This window comes from Zosterops lateralis, assembly GCF_965231275.1.
Source record: "Zosterops lateralis genome assembly, chromosome: Z".
Lineage (NCBI taxonomy): Eukaryota > Metazoa > Chordata > Aves > Passeriformes > Zosteropidae > Zosterops > Zosterops lateralis.
Window position 1 is genome coordinate 82,768,032 of NC_139800.1, and position 16,190 is coordinate 82,784,221.

The 16,190-nt window shown below is 38.4% G+C and overlaps 1 protein-coding gene across 1 annotated transcript in view; it reads left to right on the top strand.

Moving 5' to 3' along the window:
* The window catches only part of KLHL4 (kelch like family member 4), a 38,410-nt gene that overhangs the window by 12,460 nt on the left and 9,760 nt on the right, over nucleotides 1-16,190 (top strand). The window contains exons 2-6 of the mRNA XM_083884334.1: nucleotides 6,167-6,337; nucleotides 7,583-7,719; nucleotides 9,479-9,675; nucleotides 12,524-12,736; nucleotides 13,803-13,989. Of these exons, the coding sequence (XP_083740460.1) occupies nucleotides 6,167-6,337; nucleotides 7,583-7,719; nucleotides 9,479-9,675; nucleotides 12,524-12,736; nucleotides 13,803-13,989 (905 nt within the window). The remainder of the gene's footprint in view (nucleotides 1-6,166; nucleotides 6,338-7,582; nucleotides 7,720-9,478; nucleotides 9,676-12,523; nucleotides 12,737-13,802; nucleotides 13,990-16,190) is intronic.

Sequence of the window (16,190 nt, forward strand, 5' to 3'; positions counted from 1 at the left end):
CACTTCACATTTGGTTTTTTCTTGTACTTGTATTTCCCTTTGCTTCTCTCTGCTCCACTTTTCCCAATAATAGTCAAAAGGGACAGCATAAAGCAGGATCTTCTTCCCCTCACTCTCTCCCATCAGGAGCCTTTCTGAAAAGTGCTTAATGAAGGAACAAACATGCAGTTAATTAGTTTCATCTGGCAATAGCTTTGCTTGGAGTGAAAACCAGTTCTTTTTGCCATTGGCTCGTATTTTGTTTTCTATGTCCTCTAAAGAAAAATGCCACAGGCCCAGATCCAGCATTAAGCCATTATTTTTCATTTTGTACGTTCTGACAGCTCAAAATTGTGCTATACCATGCCTCCTGGTCACATCATTTTTTGTTCTTTATAAAGATTATCACTTGCTCCCAGGAAGTTGAGCAAGAAGTACTCAGCCTCCCTGAGTTTCTCCTTCACTTTTAATTTCCTTCCAACACTCCAAAGGTGAGTTTGGAATTCATGCATTGCAATGCCCACTTGCCATTATCAGAACAAAGGATGATTTTAAGATGATAATATATAAAATACTCCTTCCCTTTTACCTGAAATGTTTCACTCAGTTATTCTTTACTACATAATGTAAATTAATACAGTGTTATCTCTCCTGGAGGATAATGTTCTTGAATTGTGATTTAGACTGGCATTAGTTGAAATCATTTGACTGAGACACTCACTTCATCCGTGAATACAGACACATATCTATTAAATAAAACACTCAGGTTGCACAGGCAGTGTTCTCTCCAGGCTGATTAGATATTGCTTCAGCTCCAATTTCTGTGCCACAGAAATAAGTGGTTTTAGGTCATGCATCAGAACACTTATAGCAAAGTTTCATGTTTAGATTAGTTCTGTACCAGGAAAAGAAACTCCTTTCTATGCACATAGGATTATTCAATTTCTCAATTACCTGCATAAAACAAACAGTGATCAAAAAACCCTTCTGCAGACATGAGATCTTCCAACAGAAGAAAAAGATCAACAATCCAGAGAATTCACACACTAATCTGCAGAGAGTGGAAAATAATTTTGTAATTCCTCTGTTAAAAAATAATAATTAGACAATTTCCAAAAGGAAACAGCTTACTGAGGAGAGTGTTTGGATTGACTCATCTTCCTCAAAATATGGTGTGGCCACAGCTGAGAGGAGGCACAAAGGGCTCAGGAGCTCTGCAGTTGGGTCCAGCTTCCATTTTCCAGTGGAGTTACTCCAACAAATCCCTGATTTCTATTCCTGGGAGAATTCAAAATATCATAACCCAAATTCATCCTGATATGAGTCATGATGACATCTGTCTGTACATCGTCATGTCTGGGGGAAGAACAAAACTCAAACTAGCTAAAGTGGTTTCAGTGTTTTGTTGAAGCTCTGGCAGTTGATGATACACACATTTACACTTGTAATCCCAATTGGGAAAAGTTATTTTGAGTAACACCAACTGAGAGAAGTGGCAGGTTTAGGTTAATTAAAAAAGAATGCTAAAAACAGGCAGTTCCAAATTCTAAACGAATTGTCAGAGCTTTCAGTTTAGTTGGGAAGTCGGGAGTTTCTCCATTAACTGAAATAAATTATAAATTTTAATTACTTATTTCTTCATCTGCTACATCATTTTCTGTCATTATTACAACCTCATACTAATGTTACAACCTCAGCAGTCACCAAAAATTTCCCATACTCTTTTAGGACAAATGCTTTCACCCATACCCTAAAACCTTCAGAATAAAGAATGAAAAATAAAGAAGAAAACTGCAACAGAAACGGCAGAGGCTGGGACAGTTACCAGTGTGCTACAGTTTTGTCAGCATCAATTAACACAAGCACATCAACTTCATCATTATTTTATCTGTGTTCAGAAATGGCTATCTAACTGCAATATTTTTACTTTTACAGCCAGGTGCTGGGGTTTAGCTGTGACAGATGCTGTGATTCTTGTAGGAAAAGATTTTTCTCAGCAGCCAGCCCCATGCCAGTGCCCAGCAGCCAGAGAGGCAGAGCTCACAGGGCTGAGCAGGATGGAGCTGTCTGGGAAAGGGCTAAGCTGCATCCTCTGACCCAAAAAAAAAAAAAAAAAAAAAAAAAAAAAAAAAAAAAAAAAAATTGATGAGCTGCACTGGAAATATTGCTGCACAACCAAACTGAACTGGTGGAGCTGCAGTTTTTGCCTTGGCACAGCTGCAGCACACCCAGTGCCCCACGGAGCTGGAACCCCGCTGTGTTCCAGGCTCTGACGGATACATGGGATGCTGGTTCCCAGTTTGCTGCTGGGTGCTTGGTGGGATTTACAGTGCACAGGGAAGGATACCCCAACCCAAAATCTCTAAATGACACCGATAACTGAACCTGATTAAACTGAATTTCACAAATATCATAGCGTCCTAAACATCAACAAACACCTGAGAAGCAGTCATCATAAAAATGTAAATAATAACCTCATCAACACCAACAAAATTAAAAGGCTCCAATAAATACCTTATTTTCGTGCAATATTATGGTTCTGAGCTGCCTTATCATCGGGTTTGCTTCCTGGTTTTGGCCACAGGCACACTGAATGAGGTTTGATAAAACACCGAATTTTACAAAGGACGTGGCAAATAATTGGCATTTATGTGTTATCGCATTCTAATTAAATAATGAGGAAATCTGGATTTATCCTTTATACACTGATTAATGAAGAGTGTTCTGCTGATTAATGTGAAGGGTTCTTCATTATGACAGAAAATAAATTCAACATAATTCAGAAATTTGAAGAATTGTAGGTCTGGAATGAATCACAAAACTCATGACATCAATTCTGATTAAAGAAAAGATGAAATTTTACCTCCACAAACCATTTTTGAGTCCCAGGTTTCTTAGGATCCAGTACAATCTCACTGTTACCTGTCATTCCATCCCCTGTGTTCCATTCAGGTAATTGTATGAACAGAGGTGTAAGCAGCTCTTTGAAAAGTAAAAAATTCCCTAAAGTTTAATGAGGACAAGGGCAAAGATGTCTCTCTGAATTTAAATTCCATTGCCAAAAATCTTTTTGTCTTGAAATGACATATCCATAATAATAATTATATACTAATAACAATTAAACCCTCTTCTACCACTTGATTTTCTGTAATAAAATCATGGAGCAGCATCTGGAGCAGGATTTGCCTGGAATGCTCTCAGCACCTTGTCTGCCTTTGGAACTGAATCCCTGACAGATTTCAAGCGTGGCTAAACAAGTTATTCATATCTCCTGTATTTATTACACTTAAAACCTGCCATCCCAGCTCGATTTTGAAAATGTCATGTTAAATAGTGTCAGAAGTCATCCAAAAGGCGAGATCACTTCTGACAATTCATGTTTTTCTCCCAGTAAGCTTTGGTACCTTGAAAAAAAAGAATAAAATACAATGTTTTGACATGATTCATTCTGACCAGCCACGCTGGCTGGTATTTATGTCCTTCTTATCATCGAGACACTTAATGCTTTTTGATTATTTCTTCAGGTTTTCAGTTTATATTGTCTATTTCAAAATTCCATGTTTCTGTAAAATTATGGGACCATATTTTGACTATCCTTCATAAATCCTTACAGGAAAACTCTGTAATGATTTCAGTTGGCTCTCTACCTAAAATGAAATTCATACAACTCAGTGACTTCGGAATAATTTAAATATAGATTTATCTCTCCAGGCTAATCCACGTTTTAAGCCATTATTATGAATGCTAATTACAGCTTCTCATCCCAGTGAACAGCAACACAAAGATGACATGAAACAGTTTGGATTCTTGATTCTTCAGACCAAATCATTGATATTATTATTCCTCCCTGACTAATGCACTTTTGGAAACTTTTATTTCTGTATACTCAGCTTTTGTTTGTCCAAACTTGTGCCCATTTTATAGAAATAAATCTTTGTCTGTGCTACACCCTCAGCATCCTCTGCCAAAATTCCACATCAGACTCCAGGGAGCTTTTCCTGACTCCTTTCTTTAGGATATTTTGATCTCTGATTTCTTTAGTTCATCGTTACCCAGTACACCACTCTGAAGGTCAATATTTGAGTCTGACAGTCATACACTAAGGAAAATATATAAATATTTATCTTTGAATTTAATTTTTCCCCTCCATAATATATCTACCATTTTGCATCAGCTGCTGAAGATAAACCAGAAATTACATTATTAATTTTAATGGAGAACTTACTTTTGCTTCCAGTATTTTTCAGTCTCTGAAGACCTTTGCCTTTGAAATAATTAATTATATTAGTGGTATTATGCTGTAGTTAAATGTGACTCCACTAAACTTCTGAAAAGAGTACCCGAGACTAAATGAAATAATTAGGCTTTCACTCCCTTGGAAATTATTCTCTAACCACAAATAAATACATGCTATGGAAAATTATTTATTTCACACAACCATTACTGTCTATTTACAATAGAGATGGTTGAGTATTACTTGTGTTTTTTTCTTCAAACTAAATGCAATATACTGAGATGTAACAATTTGAGTGGATATATTGAATCTGGAAAAAAAGATTTTGTCAAGAAACAATTTTCTGAAAAACATTAAAGGACACTTAGGAGGTAAATAGCAAAACATTCCAGAGTATGAATTTGGCATCCAGTAGCTGATACAAAACTAACGAGCATATAATCCTATTTTGCAGCTTTGTCATTGTCTAGGAAGCATTGAAAGAAAACAAATAAGAAAGTGGAGTCATTAAACACACTGAGACAAATTCATTTCTGTAAGTCCTAAATGGCAGAGGAAACACATTAGAGGTGAACTTCCCCCTTTTTCTTTAAAGCTAAACTAAGCTAAGCTAAAATGGATTTGAAATTGTAATAGAGAAAGAAATGTTTTACAGAGGAGATGGAAAACTGCTGTGTCTCAATTCAATATTACATTATAATTTGATTTTTAATTATTTTCCTTGAATTGTATGAGCTATATAATGAGGTATGATCTTTGAAAATGCATGATCTAACATCTCTCTTTTCTGGTACTACCAATTCAACCCGACCTACCTTTTTTTTTGAACTAGATGTTAAATCGTGAATATAATCCAATATTCTGCTAAATTTAATTCGCTAATTTCATGAAGAGATCTTCATGAAATCTCTCCTAATCATTTATGAATTTGCATTAACAATATCAAAGACAACCAGGAAATTTAGTCAACCAGCTGTCATTATTTCCCAGTTGGGCTTGGAAATTTAAAGCAACAGGTGCTATACATCCCTAAAATATTATATTGAACTGAGAAAATGTTTTTCCGAAGAATCTCTAGCTAAAATAGTGTTAAATATTGCAGCATTTTCAAGCTGTGTGATATACATTTATATCAACAAATGCATTATTATTTACTAAAAACAGAAGAATAGAAAAATAAAGATTTTTATAAGGGAGTGTCAGAAAGGTGTCTCAATCTAATCAAAATCCATTTTTAAAGGCTGTAAGGAATGATGTTTCAAAAAAAAAAACAATATGGGTTTTCTATAAGTGGGAAAGTTAACAGAATTCTGGAGTGGGAGGAATATATTTATATTGCACATTTCCATGAAAGGCAAAGAAATTAATTTGTCTCCATTATTTCCATTCAGATTCTAAAGGCCATGTAATGTACAGGTTCCACAATTTTTAATTTGGAAATTTCTCTAGAATTATATGGTGCTCATTAAACTGTCTTCGGATTCATTACTAGTGAGTCAAGTAATTTAATTGATGAAGTAAGAAGAGATCGGAAATAAGACTTAAAGATGTAATAAGCAGCATTTCATACCAAGAGGTATTTTAGCTGTCAGTGTCACAGGAAAATAGGGGTTTTTTAAGGATTCTGTTTGTGAGTCCTCAGGAGGCAGCACTGATCATGTCAGTGCTGTGTAAACCAGTCCATCCACTCAAAACTGATGGACGCAGACTCATCAGTAGCACCACCTACTACACACAACTGCAGTCAAGTACAGTTTACGTGCAGGTTTATGAATGAAAACTTCCAGATACCAAAGGGAAAAAAATAGAAGAAGGCATGGTAAGACCAGGATTGTGGGGCTTCTATAATTTTAAAAATTTCTGTGCTGCCTTTTGAATGAAAAAAACCCAATATAATCATCATTTACAATGCATTTCTAAGGCTGTGTTCATCACTGCCTCTGTCCCTGGCAGGCTGTCCACCACCAGCAGCTCCCTTGGGATGGGCACCAATGGCTCTGACGAGTATTTCCAGTCCACCAACCACGCGGAGCAAACCTTCCGCAAAATGGAGAATTACCTGCAGCAGAAGCAGCTCTGTGACGTGCTCCTGATCGCTGGTGACCAGAAGATTCCAGCCCACAGGTACAGATCCCAGCATCATTTATGCCTGGATGTAGCCCTGGTTCATGCCTGACATGTTTGGTTTTCTGAAATTCCTTTCCCAGGGAACTTTCTGCAAATAAGAGACATGTTTTGGTAAGGGCAAGAATGTTTACAAATTTACACTAGAAGGGACATCTTTTTGATGTCCCTCTGATCTGACCAATGCGATTGAAGAAGTTTGTCTTCCTATCACCAATCAAATTGGTCTGTGTAAAATACTACAAAAAGGGGAGACATTTTCTGAGAATAGAGGAGTCACTCTTTGAGCCTTCTGAAGGCGGAGCCTTTGTGGTGTACAATAGCAACACCTGGGATTGCCAAAAAAGTTGCCTCAGTGTACGAGTACTCTGGTTAGTTATGAATGAAGAGTTACTGTAATTAGGACTCCAGCTAAGTGGAATAAAATCACGTAATCTACCTTTCATAGCTGTTATTTTAAGCACAATGAAATTCAAATGTGAACCACTGGCACTGTCCACCCTCTCTCTTTGCTGCTGTCAAACTATAGCAAGATCAGCGAGGCCCAGATAGGCACTCTGGGAGAAAATTAGATTACTAATTACTCTTTTAACTTCACTGCTCACTGCTGCAAGGTTTGAATCCTGTGATAATCGTTTCTGTTGTACCCACAATTTATAACATAATAATGGTGGATTTTCTGCCTGGCATTGAGATGATGAGTGATACAGGCTGTGTGGTGGCCAGCATGTTATAAGCCCCACAAAGGTATATCAAGCTCTGAGGGCTGACCTGCAACCTCCAAGAAATGACTTTAAAATAATTGTGAGAGAGCTTGGCCAGATGTGCTTGGAAAAAGCAAAAAGATTTTAATTAGGGTGGAAAATAACAAATTATACAACACAAAAGCAAAAGCCATGCACAGTGTAAGGAAGCCCTTTTGCACCTGCCAAGACACACTGGAAAATGCCCAGAGTGCCTCTGTGCTCTTTCTTATGTACTCAATGATTTAGGAAGGTTTTTTAGCTTGCTGCCCAATAGAAACATCTACAACGTTTGGAGTATATTTCAAAGATGCAACCGGTACCCCTGTGTGGCACTGGGTCAATTACAATGAGAGAAGGAAAGTTCTGGGGCTTCTTCCTTAAAAGCCAGTGGTGAAACCAAAACCCTCTTTCCTAAAATGGAAACGTTTGCTTGGGTGTGGGGATACAATGCAACGGGTGAGGTTAATTTGCTGTCCTGCTCACACGACACCCCCTCCAGGCTGGTCCTCAGCGCAGTGTCTGACTACTTTGCTGCCATGTTCACCAATGATGTGCGGGAGGCGAAGCAGGAGGAGATCAAGATGGAGGGAGTGGATCCCGAGGCGCTGAAGGCTCTGGTGCGCTACGCCTACACAGGTAACCCTGCCCCAGGGCTGCTTCCCAGCTTCTCACACTGAATTCTTCTTACAGAAAAATTTTATATATATATATATATATATATATATATATATATATATTTGTTCAATAATGTGAAAAACAAACTTTAATTCCCTGGTTGATGTGGTGCTGGAATGCTGGAATGGCGGCTAGCTCCAAGAGTGGCTGTTCCCAGAGTGATCTGAGTAACAGCAGAGCAAGGCTGGCTCTCCGTGGCACACTGGTGTGCTGAAGCAACAAAAGCAGAGACAAGAATTATGGAGAGATCTTCCTATGGATTCCAAGGTGGTTTGTTACCAAGGAGGGACCACGGAAAAAAAGACCCTGAGCCCTGGTGTGCAGACTTTTAATCAGGGGAGCATCTAGAGGAATTTTTAACCAATAGGGAGAAGAATGGGGAGGAGCACAAGGTAGGGTTTACAATACCTAAACCAATGAGGGGGCACAGGGGGAGGGGAACAGTCTGAACAAACATGGCGCTTCAAGGAATAGGGGGTTTCCAGGGGATTTCCAGAGTAGGGGACTGGGACAAGGCAGGATTCACAACTCAGCAGGAGGAGGGGCAGGGAACAATCTGGATCATGGGGCAGGTCTAGGCCAAGATGGACATCTAGGTGGGAGGATACAACTTAGGGCTGAACAAACAATACAGGGGGGAATAGAACAAACCGTTGTACATAAAACACACCGCAACACCTGATAAAATTTAAAAGATTTAATAAAAAGATTATAGGAGATAGAGATAAAGCAAAGGGGTAAATGCCCAAGTGCTTGGCATTCAGCTGAGAGGACACCTATCATCTTTGGAGACGTCTTAAATACCTCTACCATTATATCAGCCTGTTGCATATTCATAGATCCTTATGCATATTCATACTTTTCCACAAACTAGTTTACATATTCTAGGAACTATTTTGCATGGCCCTTCCTTGGGTCCATCTTTTTACAGCATATGTGTTTCTTGGCTGTGGTTTTGGTCCTCTTTCATTATCACTTCTAGTTTGGGCTTTGGTCCATATTTTCTACAGACTGATAGTTAACATGTCAGCAGCAGGGTTCTCATCATATGTTCACTGGATGTTTATTTTAACCAAGAAGACAGTTCAATTACAAGCATAACTATATATCAGCTATCCCACTACTATTTTTAAGTCTTGTTAATAGCAAGAATAAAAACTGCATTCATATAGCAATGTTATTCCAACATTATACATATAGCATTTATCTTAATATTTGTGAAAAGGCAATAATATGGTGTAATATAATATGATGTATGATGTATGATATGATATCATATCATATGATATAATATGTATTTTAAATGATTAATATATGAATTTTCATACTCTGGGTTGGTAGGGAGTTTAAAAACCTCCCATCTCCAACCCTGACACCTTCCACAAGGCAAGGTTACTCAAAGCCCTGTTTTGGGAAACGTTTCTTCCCTAATTAGAATTTTCTTTCTATATTTTTTTTTTTTTTTACCATCCAGATGGGATCTAAAGCTGTTAAAGTTCCAATAAAAAAGTCCCAATTGTTGTGTTCAAAATCCACCAAATCCTGTAAGTTAAGACATCTCTTTAGAGAATCCTTTCCTTCAAAGAAAGGAAAATGAATTTGTGAACCACAGCACATCTCAGAGAAAAGCTAAAGAGCTGCAAAGTTTTAAATAATGAAAATACAAGGGAAATGACTTAAAACTTTTTTTTTTTTTTTCTCCTAAATGAAAACTGCCCAGGTATCCTTGAATTAAAGGAAGACACTATAGAGAGTTTGCTGGCTGCTGCATGCCTTCTGCAGCTCTCACAGGTCATCGAGGTGTGCTGCAACTTCCTCATGAAGCAGCTCCACCCTTCCAACTGCCTGGGGATCCGCTCCTTTGGGGATGCCCAGGGCTGCACGGAGCTCCTGAAGGTGGCCCACACATACACCATGGTAAGGTGAACAGCTGGCAGCTCTGCAGTCACAGTTACATCCAGAAACATTCACTTCTGTTTTTCCCTGGCTCAGAGTTTTGCCTTGTAGAAAAGCGTCCTCAGTGAACTTGAATTTGCAGCACGAGTGGTACCTACTTCTGCCAAAAAATGTAATAGGGCCTTAGCATGGCCCAGGTCTGGAGACAAACAGCAATGAGCCAACCTTACGCCTTAGATTCCTCACAAAGAAAATCCTAATGCTGATTTTAAGGTGGGACGCGCATAAAAGGAGTCAAAATAAAGAACGTATTGGAAAGATTTGGAATGCTAAAAAAGAATCATGTCCCTGACTGAAACATAATCCTCCTCTGGCTCAAAGCAAGAAATGAATATTCAGAGCATGGGAAATGGAGAAGCGAGATAACTTGCTGTGAAACCAAATTGAGGGATAAATATTCAGGGCAACGAGATGTGCTATCACAGCCTAAAACACAAACAGAATGGCAACTGCTACAGCTAAATAGATATAAAAAGAACTACTTGCTAGGAGACTCATGGCAGCTTTATGCTTGAAATATTAGAGGAGGAAGTCAGAACCAGTTGAGAGGCTTCATAATGCTGAGAACCCTCCAGCAAGGGATTGTGCATGTCCACCTGCTGAAACAGGTGAGAGTGGCATGTGCTCACCCCTGTCACAGCAATCAATGGTTTGTTTAGCAGCAATTACATCCCCTTTACATTTCAGAGTCTGAAATGGGGCATTTAAGATAGAGGTTTGCTCAGTCTATATAAAATAATGTTGTCCTTGCTGCTCCAAACCTTTTTATATTCATCCAAAAATCAGGAAATCCCTCCTCCTCTACTGTTGCCTCTTTCCTCCCACCAGTGCGAGAACGTGGGGGGGCAGCTTCAGGCATTTAGTTGTATGGTTCAGATTTCTGCAAAACTGAAATAAAATCATATGGTTGCATTTATGATTTGATGACATTAAGAGATGTTGAGGCAATAAACAATGAAGAGATTATGACAATAATTTTTGTCTATAGTTTTTCAAACCATTTGTATCCTCCAGTCCTTCCCAGAAGTTAAACCTTTATTATTTTATGAAACCACCTGTCACAGATTTGAGAGTTGAGCCATTAAGAGCTTCCTAAAATGAATGATCATGATGACTCTATGACACTCAGCAGCACTGGGAATAAGTTTTATACTCTTTTACTTGAAAACAACTTCTACCATCTCCAGAACCACCTCCTGTTCTTGCATGGAACAGACTGAAAATCCTGCCATGAAACAGGACCTGGGGCACAAACCCACCCACCATGTTTGCTACTGACAGCTTAGAAAGAGAAGAGGAAAAAAAATTGTTCTTCAAACCCTTGCAGTGATATTACAAAACACCTTTGGAGAACAGATCATAACAATGCATAAACAAATAAAAATTGTGGAAGGGGATAAGTAAAACATTCAGGTTTCTTTCATGTTGGTGAAAATGTGTAACTTAGGGGAAAGAACAGAAAGTTGTCCTGTAAATATAGAGACATAGAGCCCATTACATTTTCAGATGTGCTTAAAACACCAGACCCATTCAATAAAACTAAACACAATGGGGATCTTCCCCTTCAACATTTTGGCCACTGAGGCAGAGTATTAACAATTTCCTGCCTGGTGTCTTTTCGTGCAGATAAAGCTTGTTCTGATAAACAACTTGTGCTATATTTGTCGCTAGAAGTGGACTGGCCTTCCTGTCCCTGTTCTCTGAATGTCACAAGTATTAAAGCAGGATATGCATAACAGACCAAAGTTGACATCTCCTTTAATCACTGATACTTCTGTATTTGCATCCTGGCTACATTTGAAAAGAGTTACAGAAAGTAAAAAAACTGTTGAAAGCAAACAATAAAATATCAGTTACTAAAATTTCTTCAGCTGCCCCATTTCAATCTGGTTCCTAGAAAAGATATATTAATTTTAGGTACAGAAATAGAAATTCTGTTTCAAATGCAGTAATGAATTCTTACATGCATCTCTTTGCAAGTAGTATAACCCTCTCTCTCTCTCTTCACCAAATTTCTTTTTTCCTTTGGAATTTGATGGGGAAAGAGATAGCATATATACTGATATCATATATATTGATTTCAACTCTGATTTTCTTGTAACTCAATTGTACAATATTTTTTGAAATAAAAAATAATTCTATGAAAGACTCTAGGTATTTAATACATGTGGTCACTTCTGGAGTGGGGGAGTTTTATCACAGCAGTAGCTAAAAGGCTGAGAACTCTTCACTGGGATTTGTCCAACAAATAATGCTGTTAGAAAAGTGAGCTGAATTTCCTTCGCTGCATTTTCCTTGCCCTAAGAGCAGAGTCATACAGCCAACAGCTGGCACAGCTCGTTCCAAAAGGATTGGAAGGTTTTGGTGTAACTGGATCAAAATCCTTGAATCTGCAACAGAAGGGACACATTTTATTTGAGTGCCCACTTGGCGTTTCTAAAATGCACATTATATCTTCAAATACTATTTCTATCAAGCCACAGTACTAAGATCTGATGAACAAAAGTGCCAGTGGCAAGTCTCTAAGCCAGAACAGACTGACAAGAAGCCTGACAAAGACATCTGCAGCTTGGTGCTGTGAAGATGAGCATTATCCCCCAGTTCTGCAAGAGTAGGGCAGCAAAAAGCAACCAAAATCTCCCTTAAATGATAGAAGGACATTCAGTGATCTTTAGAATATCCACAGCATTTCCCTGCATTGTGGAACTGACCAGAAATGAAATATTCACAAACACTACATTGTTTAAGAAAAAAATCTATTTCTACGTGTGAGAATCACCACCGCATTGAAATCTTCTTTTATTTTTAGGAACACTTCATAGAGGTAATAAAAAACCAGGAATTTCTTTTGCTCCCAGCTAATGAAATTGCCAAGCTCCTGTCTAGCGATGACATCAATGTGCCAGATGAGGAGGCAATTTTCCAGGCCCTGATGTTGTGGGTGAGGCACGACCTGCAAAACCGACAGCGGGACCTGGGGATGCTCCTCTCCTACATCAGACTGCCCCTGCTGCCACCACAGGTATGGACATGAAGGGAGCTCTGCCAGCTGAAATGCTTGTCTTGAGCATCCTGTAGGCAGAGGGGAGAGTTTTGTGGAAAGGTTCTGGTTTGGGTTGGAGGTTATTGGTATTTTTTTCACTCTTTTAATTTTTTTTTAATGATATAGTTTATATATTCATTGTTTTTAAAAACAAATAGAAAGAAACCCCCAAGTCCCAGTGTAATTTCTAGGCTCAGAATTGCCTCTAAAAATGTCAGTCTTTTCCAAAAGCCAAGTGTTCCTTCATTGGGTTGTAATAGTTCTCCTCCAACAGCACAGAAATTTAGATACTGTTCAAAGATACTTCCTTAGATTTCCCAGACTGCAGGACAGATAACCCACAATGCTTCTTTCTTTATTGCCATAAAAAGTAGACAAATATAAAGGGGCCTAAATTATTGCTGACAATTCTGAGCACTGACATTACTTGTCCCTTAATTCTGAAAAGGACAATTCATCCATCAGTTTCCAGAGCTGGGCATCCTGTTTCATAGAAAGGTGATGCTGCTCTGTCTGTATCTGATTCTAGAGGAATCTTTATATTTCCTCAGAAATGGATATAGAACATCAAGACTGTCAGTCAGGACACTTTATGAATCTGCGTGACTTATGCTACAAATATTCTACCTTGAATAACTTATAAAAGTACAATATACCTTTGAAATACATTTGAATTACATTTAATTACAATTACATTTGAAATACATTTAATATTTTCTAATATTCACAGAGGTGTCCACTACTCTGTGGTAGATTTATGGAGTTTTGTACAGAGAGTGCAGTACTACAAATTACTGATTTGAACCTTTATTAAAAGTTAAAAGAAAGAGGCAGGAAAAAATTAATCAAAGCCATCACACGCATAGACTCTTCTCCTCCACCTTTATATAGTTTTGCCTGCATTAAAGCAGAGTTCCCAGCAAAGCACAAGTGAGTGGTGAGCTTAAAATGAGGGTTTGTAACTACAAACACTTTAATTATTCAAGTACATGCAATTATCATGATTTAGTTATATATCAAGATGCTTTTCCCCCCTATTTCTTAGCTACTGGCTGATCTAGAAAACAGCCCAATGTTTGCAGATGACCTTGAGTGCCAGAAACTTCTCATGGAGGCCATGAAGTACCACCTACTGCCAGAGAGACGCTCCATGATGCAGAGCCCTCGGACCAAGCCCAGAAAATCCACAGTGGGCGCCCTTTATGCTGTGGGAGGCATGGATGCCACTAAAGGTAAGCCCACAAGTTAATTTGGTTGGATTAATTAATTGTATCACAGGCACACAGGGAATATGTGGCATTTATTTAAATATTTCCCATGTGAAAATATCAATTTAGGGGTAAAAGAAGAAGAAAAAGCAAATCAATGAACAGAATCCTATGTGTCAGGAGTTCTTTCTTCCTGCTAGAATCATATTTGTAAACAATATGGCAATATTAAGGTGCAGACTAAAGAAGTTTTATTCATATGGTGATATTTAAAATTAAACTTAGTATGAATTTTTGCAAAAAAGGTTGAATTTACAAATTAGAAGAAAAGTAAATACTTAAAATGTCTCAAGATTTTTTTAATATGGAAACTTGTGGTCTATATTCTGACAAAGTAAGAAAGCTAAGATTTCAAAGAAGCAGAAAAGTAAAACCAAAAAGCATCACTGAACTGCAGAGAACTCTTACCTAATGCTTATAAATCCTTATTATAACATTTCAGGTGGAAAGATTTGGTTTTTTCATGAGCACAGTTTTTTTGAGGACTTCATGCAAAGGGGTTTTTTTCAGGTTTGTCGTCGAAAGTTAATTATTATAAACATATTCCAGTTTCTATTATTTGATTTTCACGACTGCAATCAGGTTACAGCTTTGAACATTGCACTATTCTATTTAGGAGACAGAATATTAAATCATTTTCTCCAGGAACCTCAACTTCAAACCCACAGCTTGGAGCTAGAGAACTCTAATTAGTTTAAAGTCTAGCGACTTGCTGCACAGAATTACTTTTAGCCGTGTGAGTTCACTTTTAATAGAATCACAAAGAAGATAATCCATTTCATGGTTTACAAAAAAGCTGCTGACGACTGATTTTTTCCCCATATGAGAGACCTTGCAGAGCTACCTCCCTATCTCTGTGCAATCAAATCAAGTGCAGAACACACGTTCATTGCCAGCACAACATGGAAACACTCATTCCTAGGACAATTTAGCAAATTGGAGTTAATCTGTTGCAATTAAGTAGATTCGTTAGCGATACTGAGAATTTATGAATTTTATCAGGCAACCAGGTAATCTTTAAACTATCTTCCCCTAAAATAAGAATATAGCTTTCCAATAATTTTTTCCTAGTAAAGGTTATGCAAAGAAAGGGCTGTTTCAGTCAACATCTGCACTTCCTGTTGGTGCCTCTCTTGCTTCTTCCCTTGGGGTGAAGCCAATTCTTTGAGCTTTTCTCTTTTGATGGGTAAGAACAGCACTTCCGCTCCTCCCTGCTGTCCTCCACAGCTCTGACTCAGATTTGGAGCCTGGGCTGGATGGGGAGATAAAGAAACAGCAGAAAGAGACCAGGATGCACTGGAGGAACAGCTCGGAGGAGGCAGTAACTCCCACTCCTGGCAGTAACACATTGCATGTGATAAAGGCACACGCCAGGCTTGGCATCTCAGGCAATGCCAGGTTTGCCTTTGTGCTTATCTCAGGTGGAATACAAAGACAAATCTCAAATTCCAGTGATCAAAAGAAGATCAAAGAGGTACTTTTGGGCCAGAATACTGAAAAATGAGAATGTGCCTGAACCATGTTGAGTTTTGCAACTTTGAAATCTTCCAGCCTCTGTAAAATTACAGCCCACAGGGCTGTACTGAACACACTTAAACCTGACTGCATTTTCCCTGTGTTTCAGTTAGTGTGAGAGATTTCCTTTGAAGTGGAGAACTTTGGGGCACTCACATATTAGCATAGAATAAATGAGAAAGAATCAAAGCAAAGAGCAGCAAACAGAATAACAAGATGGAAAGAACAGGCAAAGGAGCCCAGCTGCTCTGAATAAAGGGCAGAAAGCAGTTTCTGTCTTTTATTGCTGATGGAGCTGGTAGTTTCTTTCCCAACCTATGCATGTGGAAAAATGTACAGATAAAAGAAAAGATAGCACGAGATAAACTCATTTCACTGAATTTCTGGAGCACCTCAGGTGATCCCTAACAGATCTCTAATCCATATCCTATCTTTCTTTTCTGCTTTATTGCACGGTTGTTTTCCTGTTGTAAAAATAATTTCTTAGCCACAAACCCTCTGTTGTTATCTTCAAAACACCACTTGTCTGGTCTCAAATCCCAGTCAAGGAACAAGAAATTGGCTCTGTTTTCCTCATCTGGCTGCCTTTGACTGAGCTGAGTTTGAGCTCCAGGGTGCACTGGCAATTCTGCCTTGGATCTTAGTGAGCC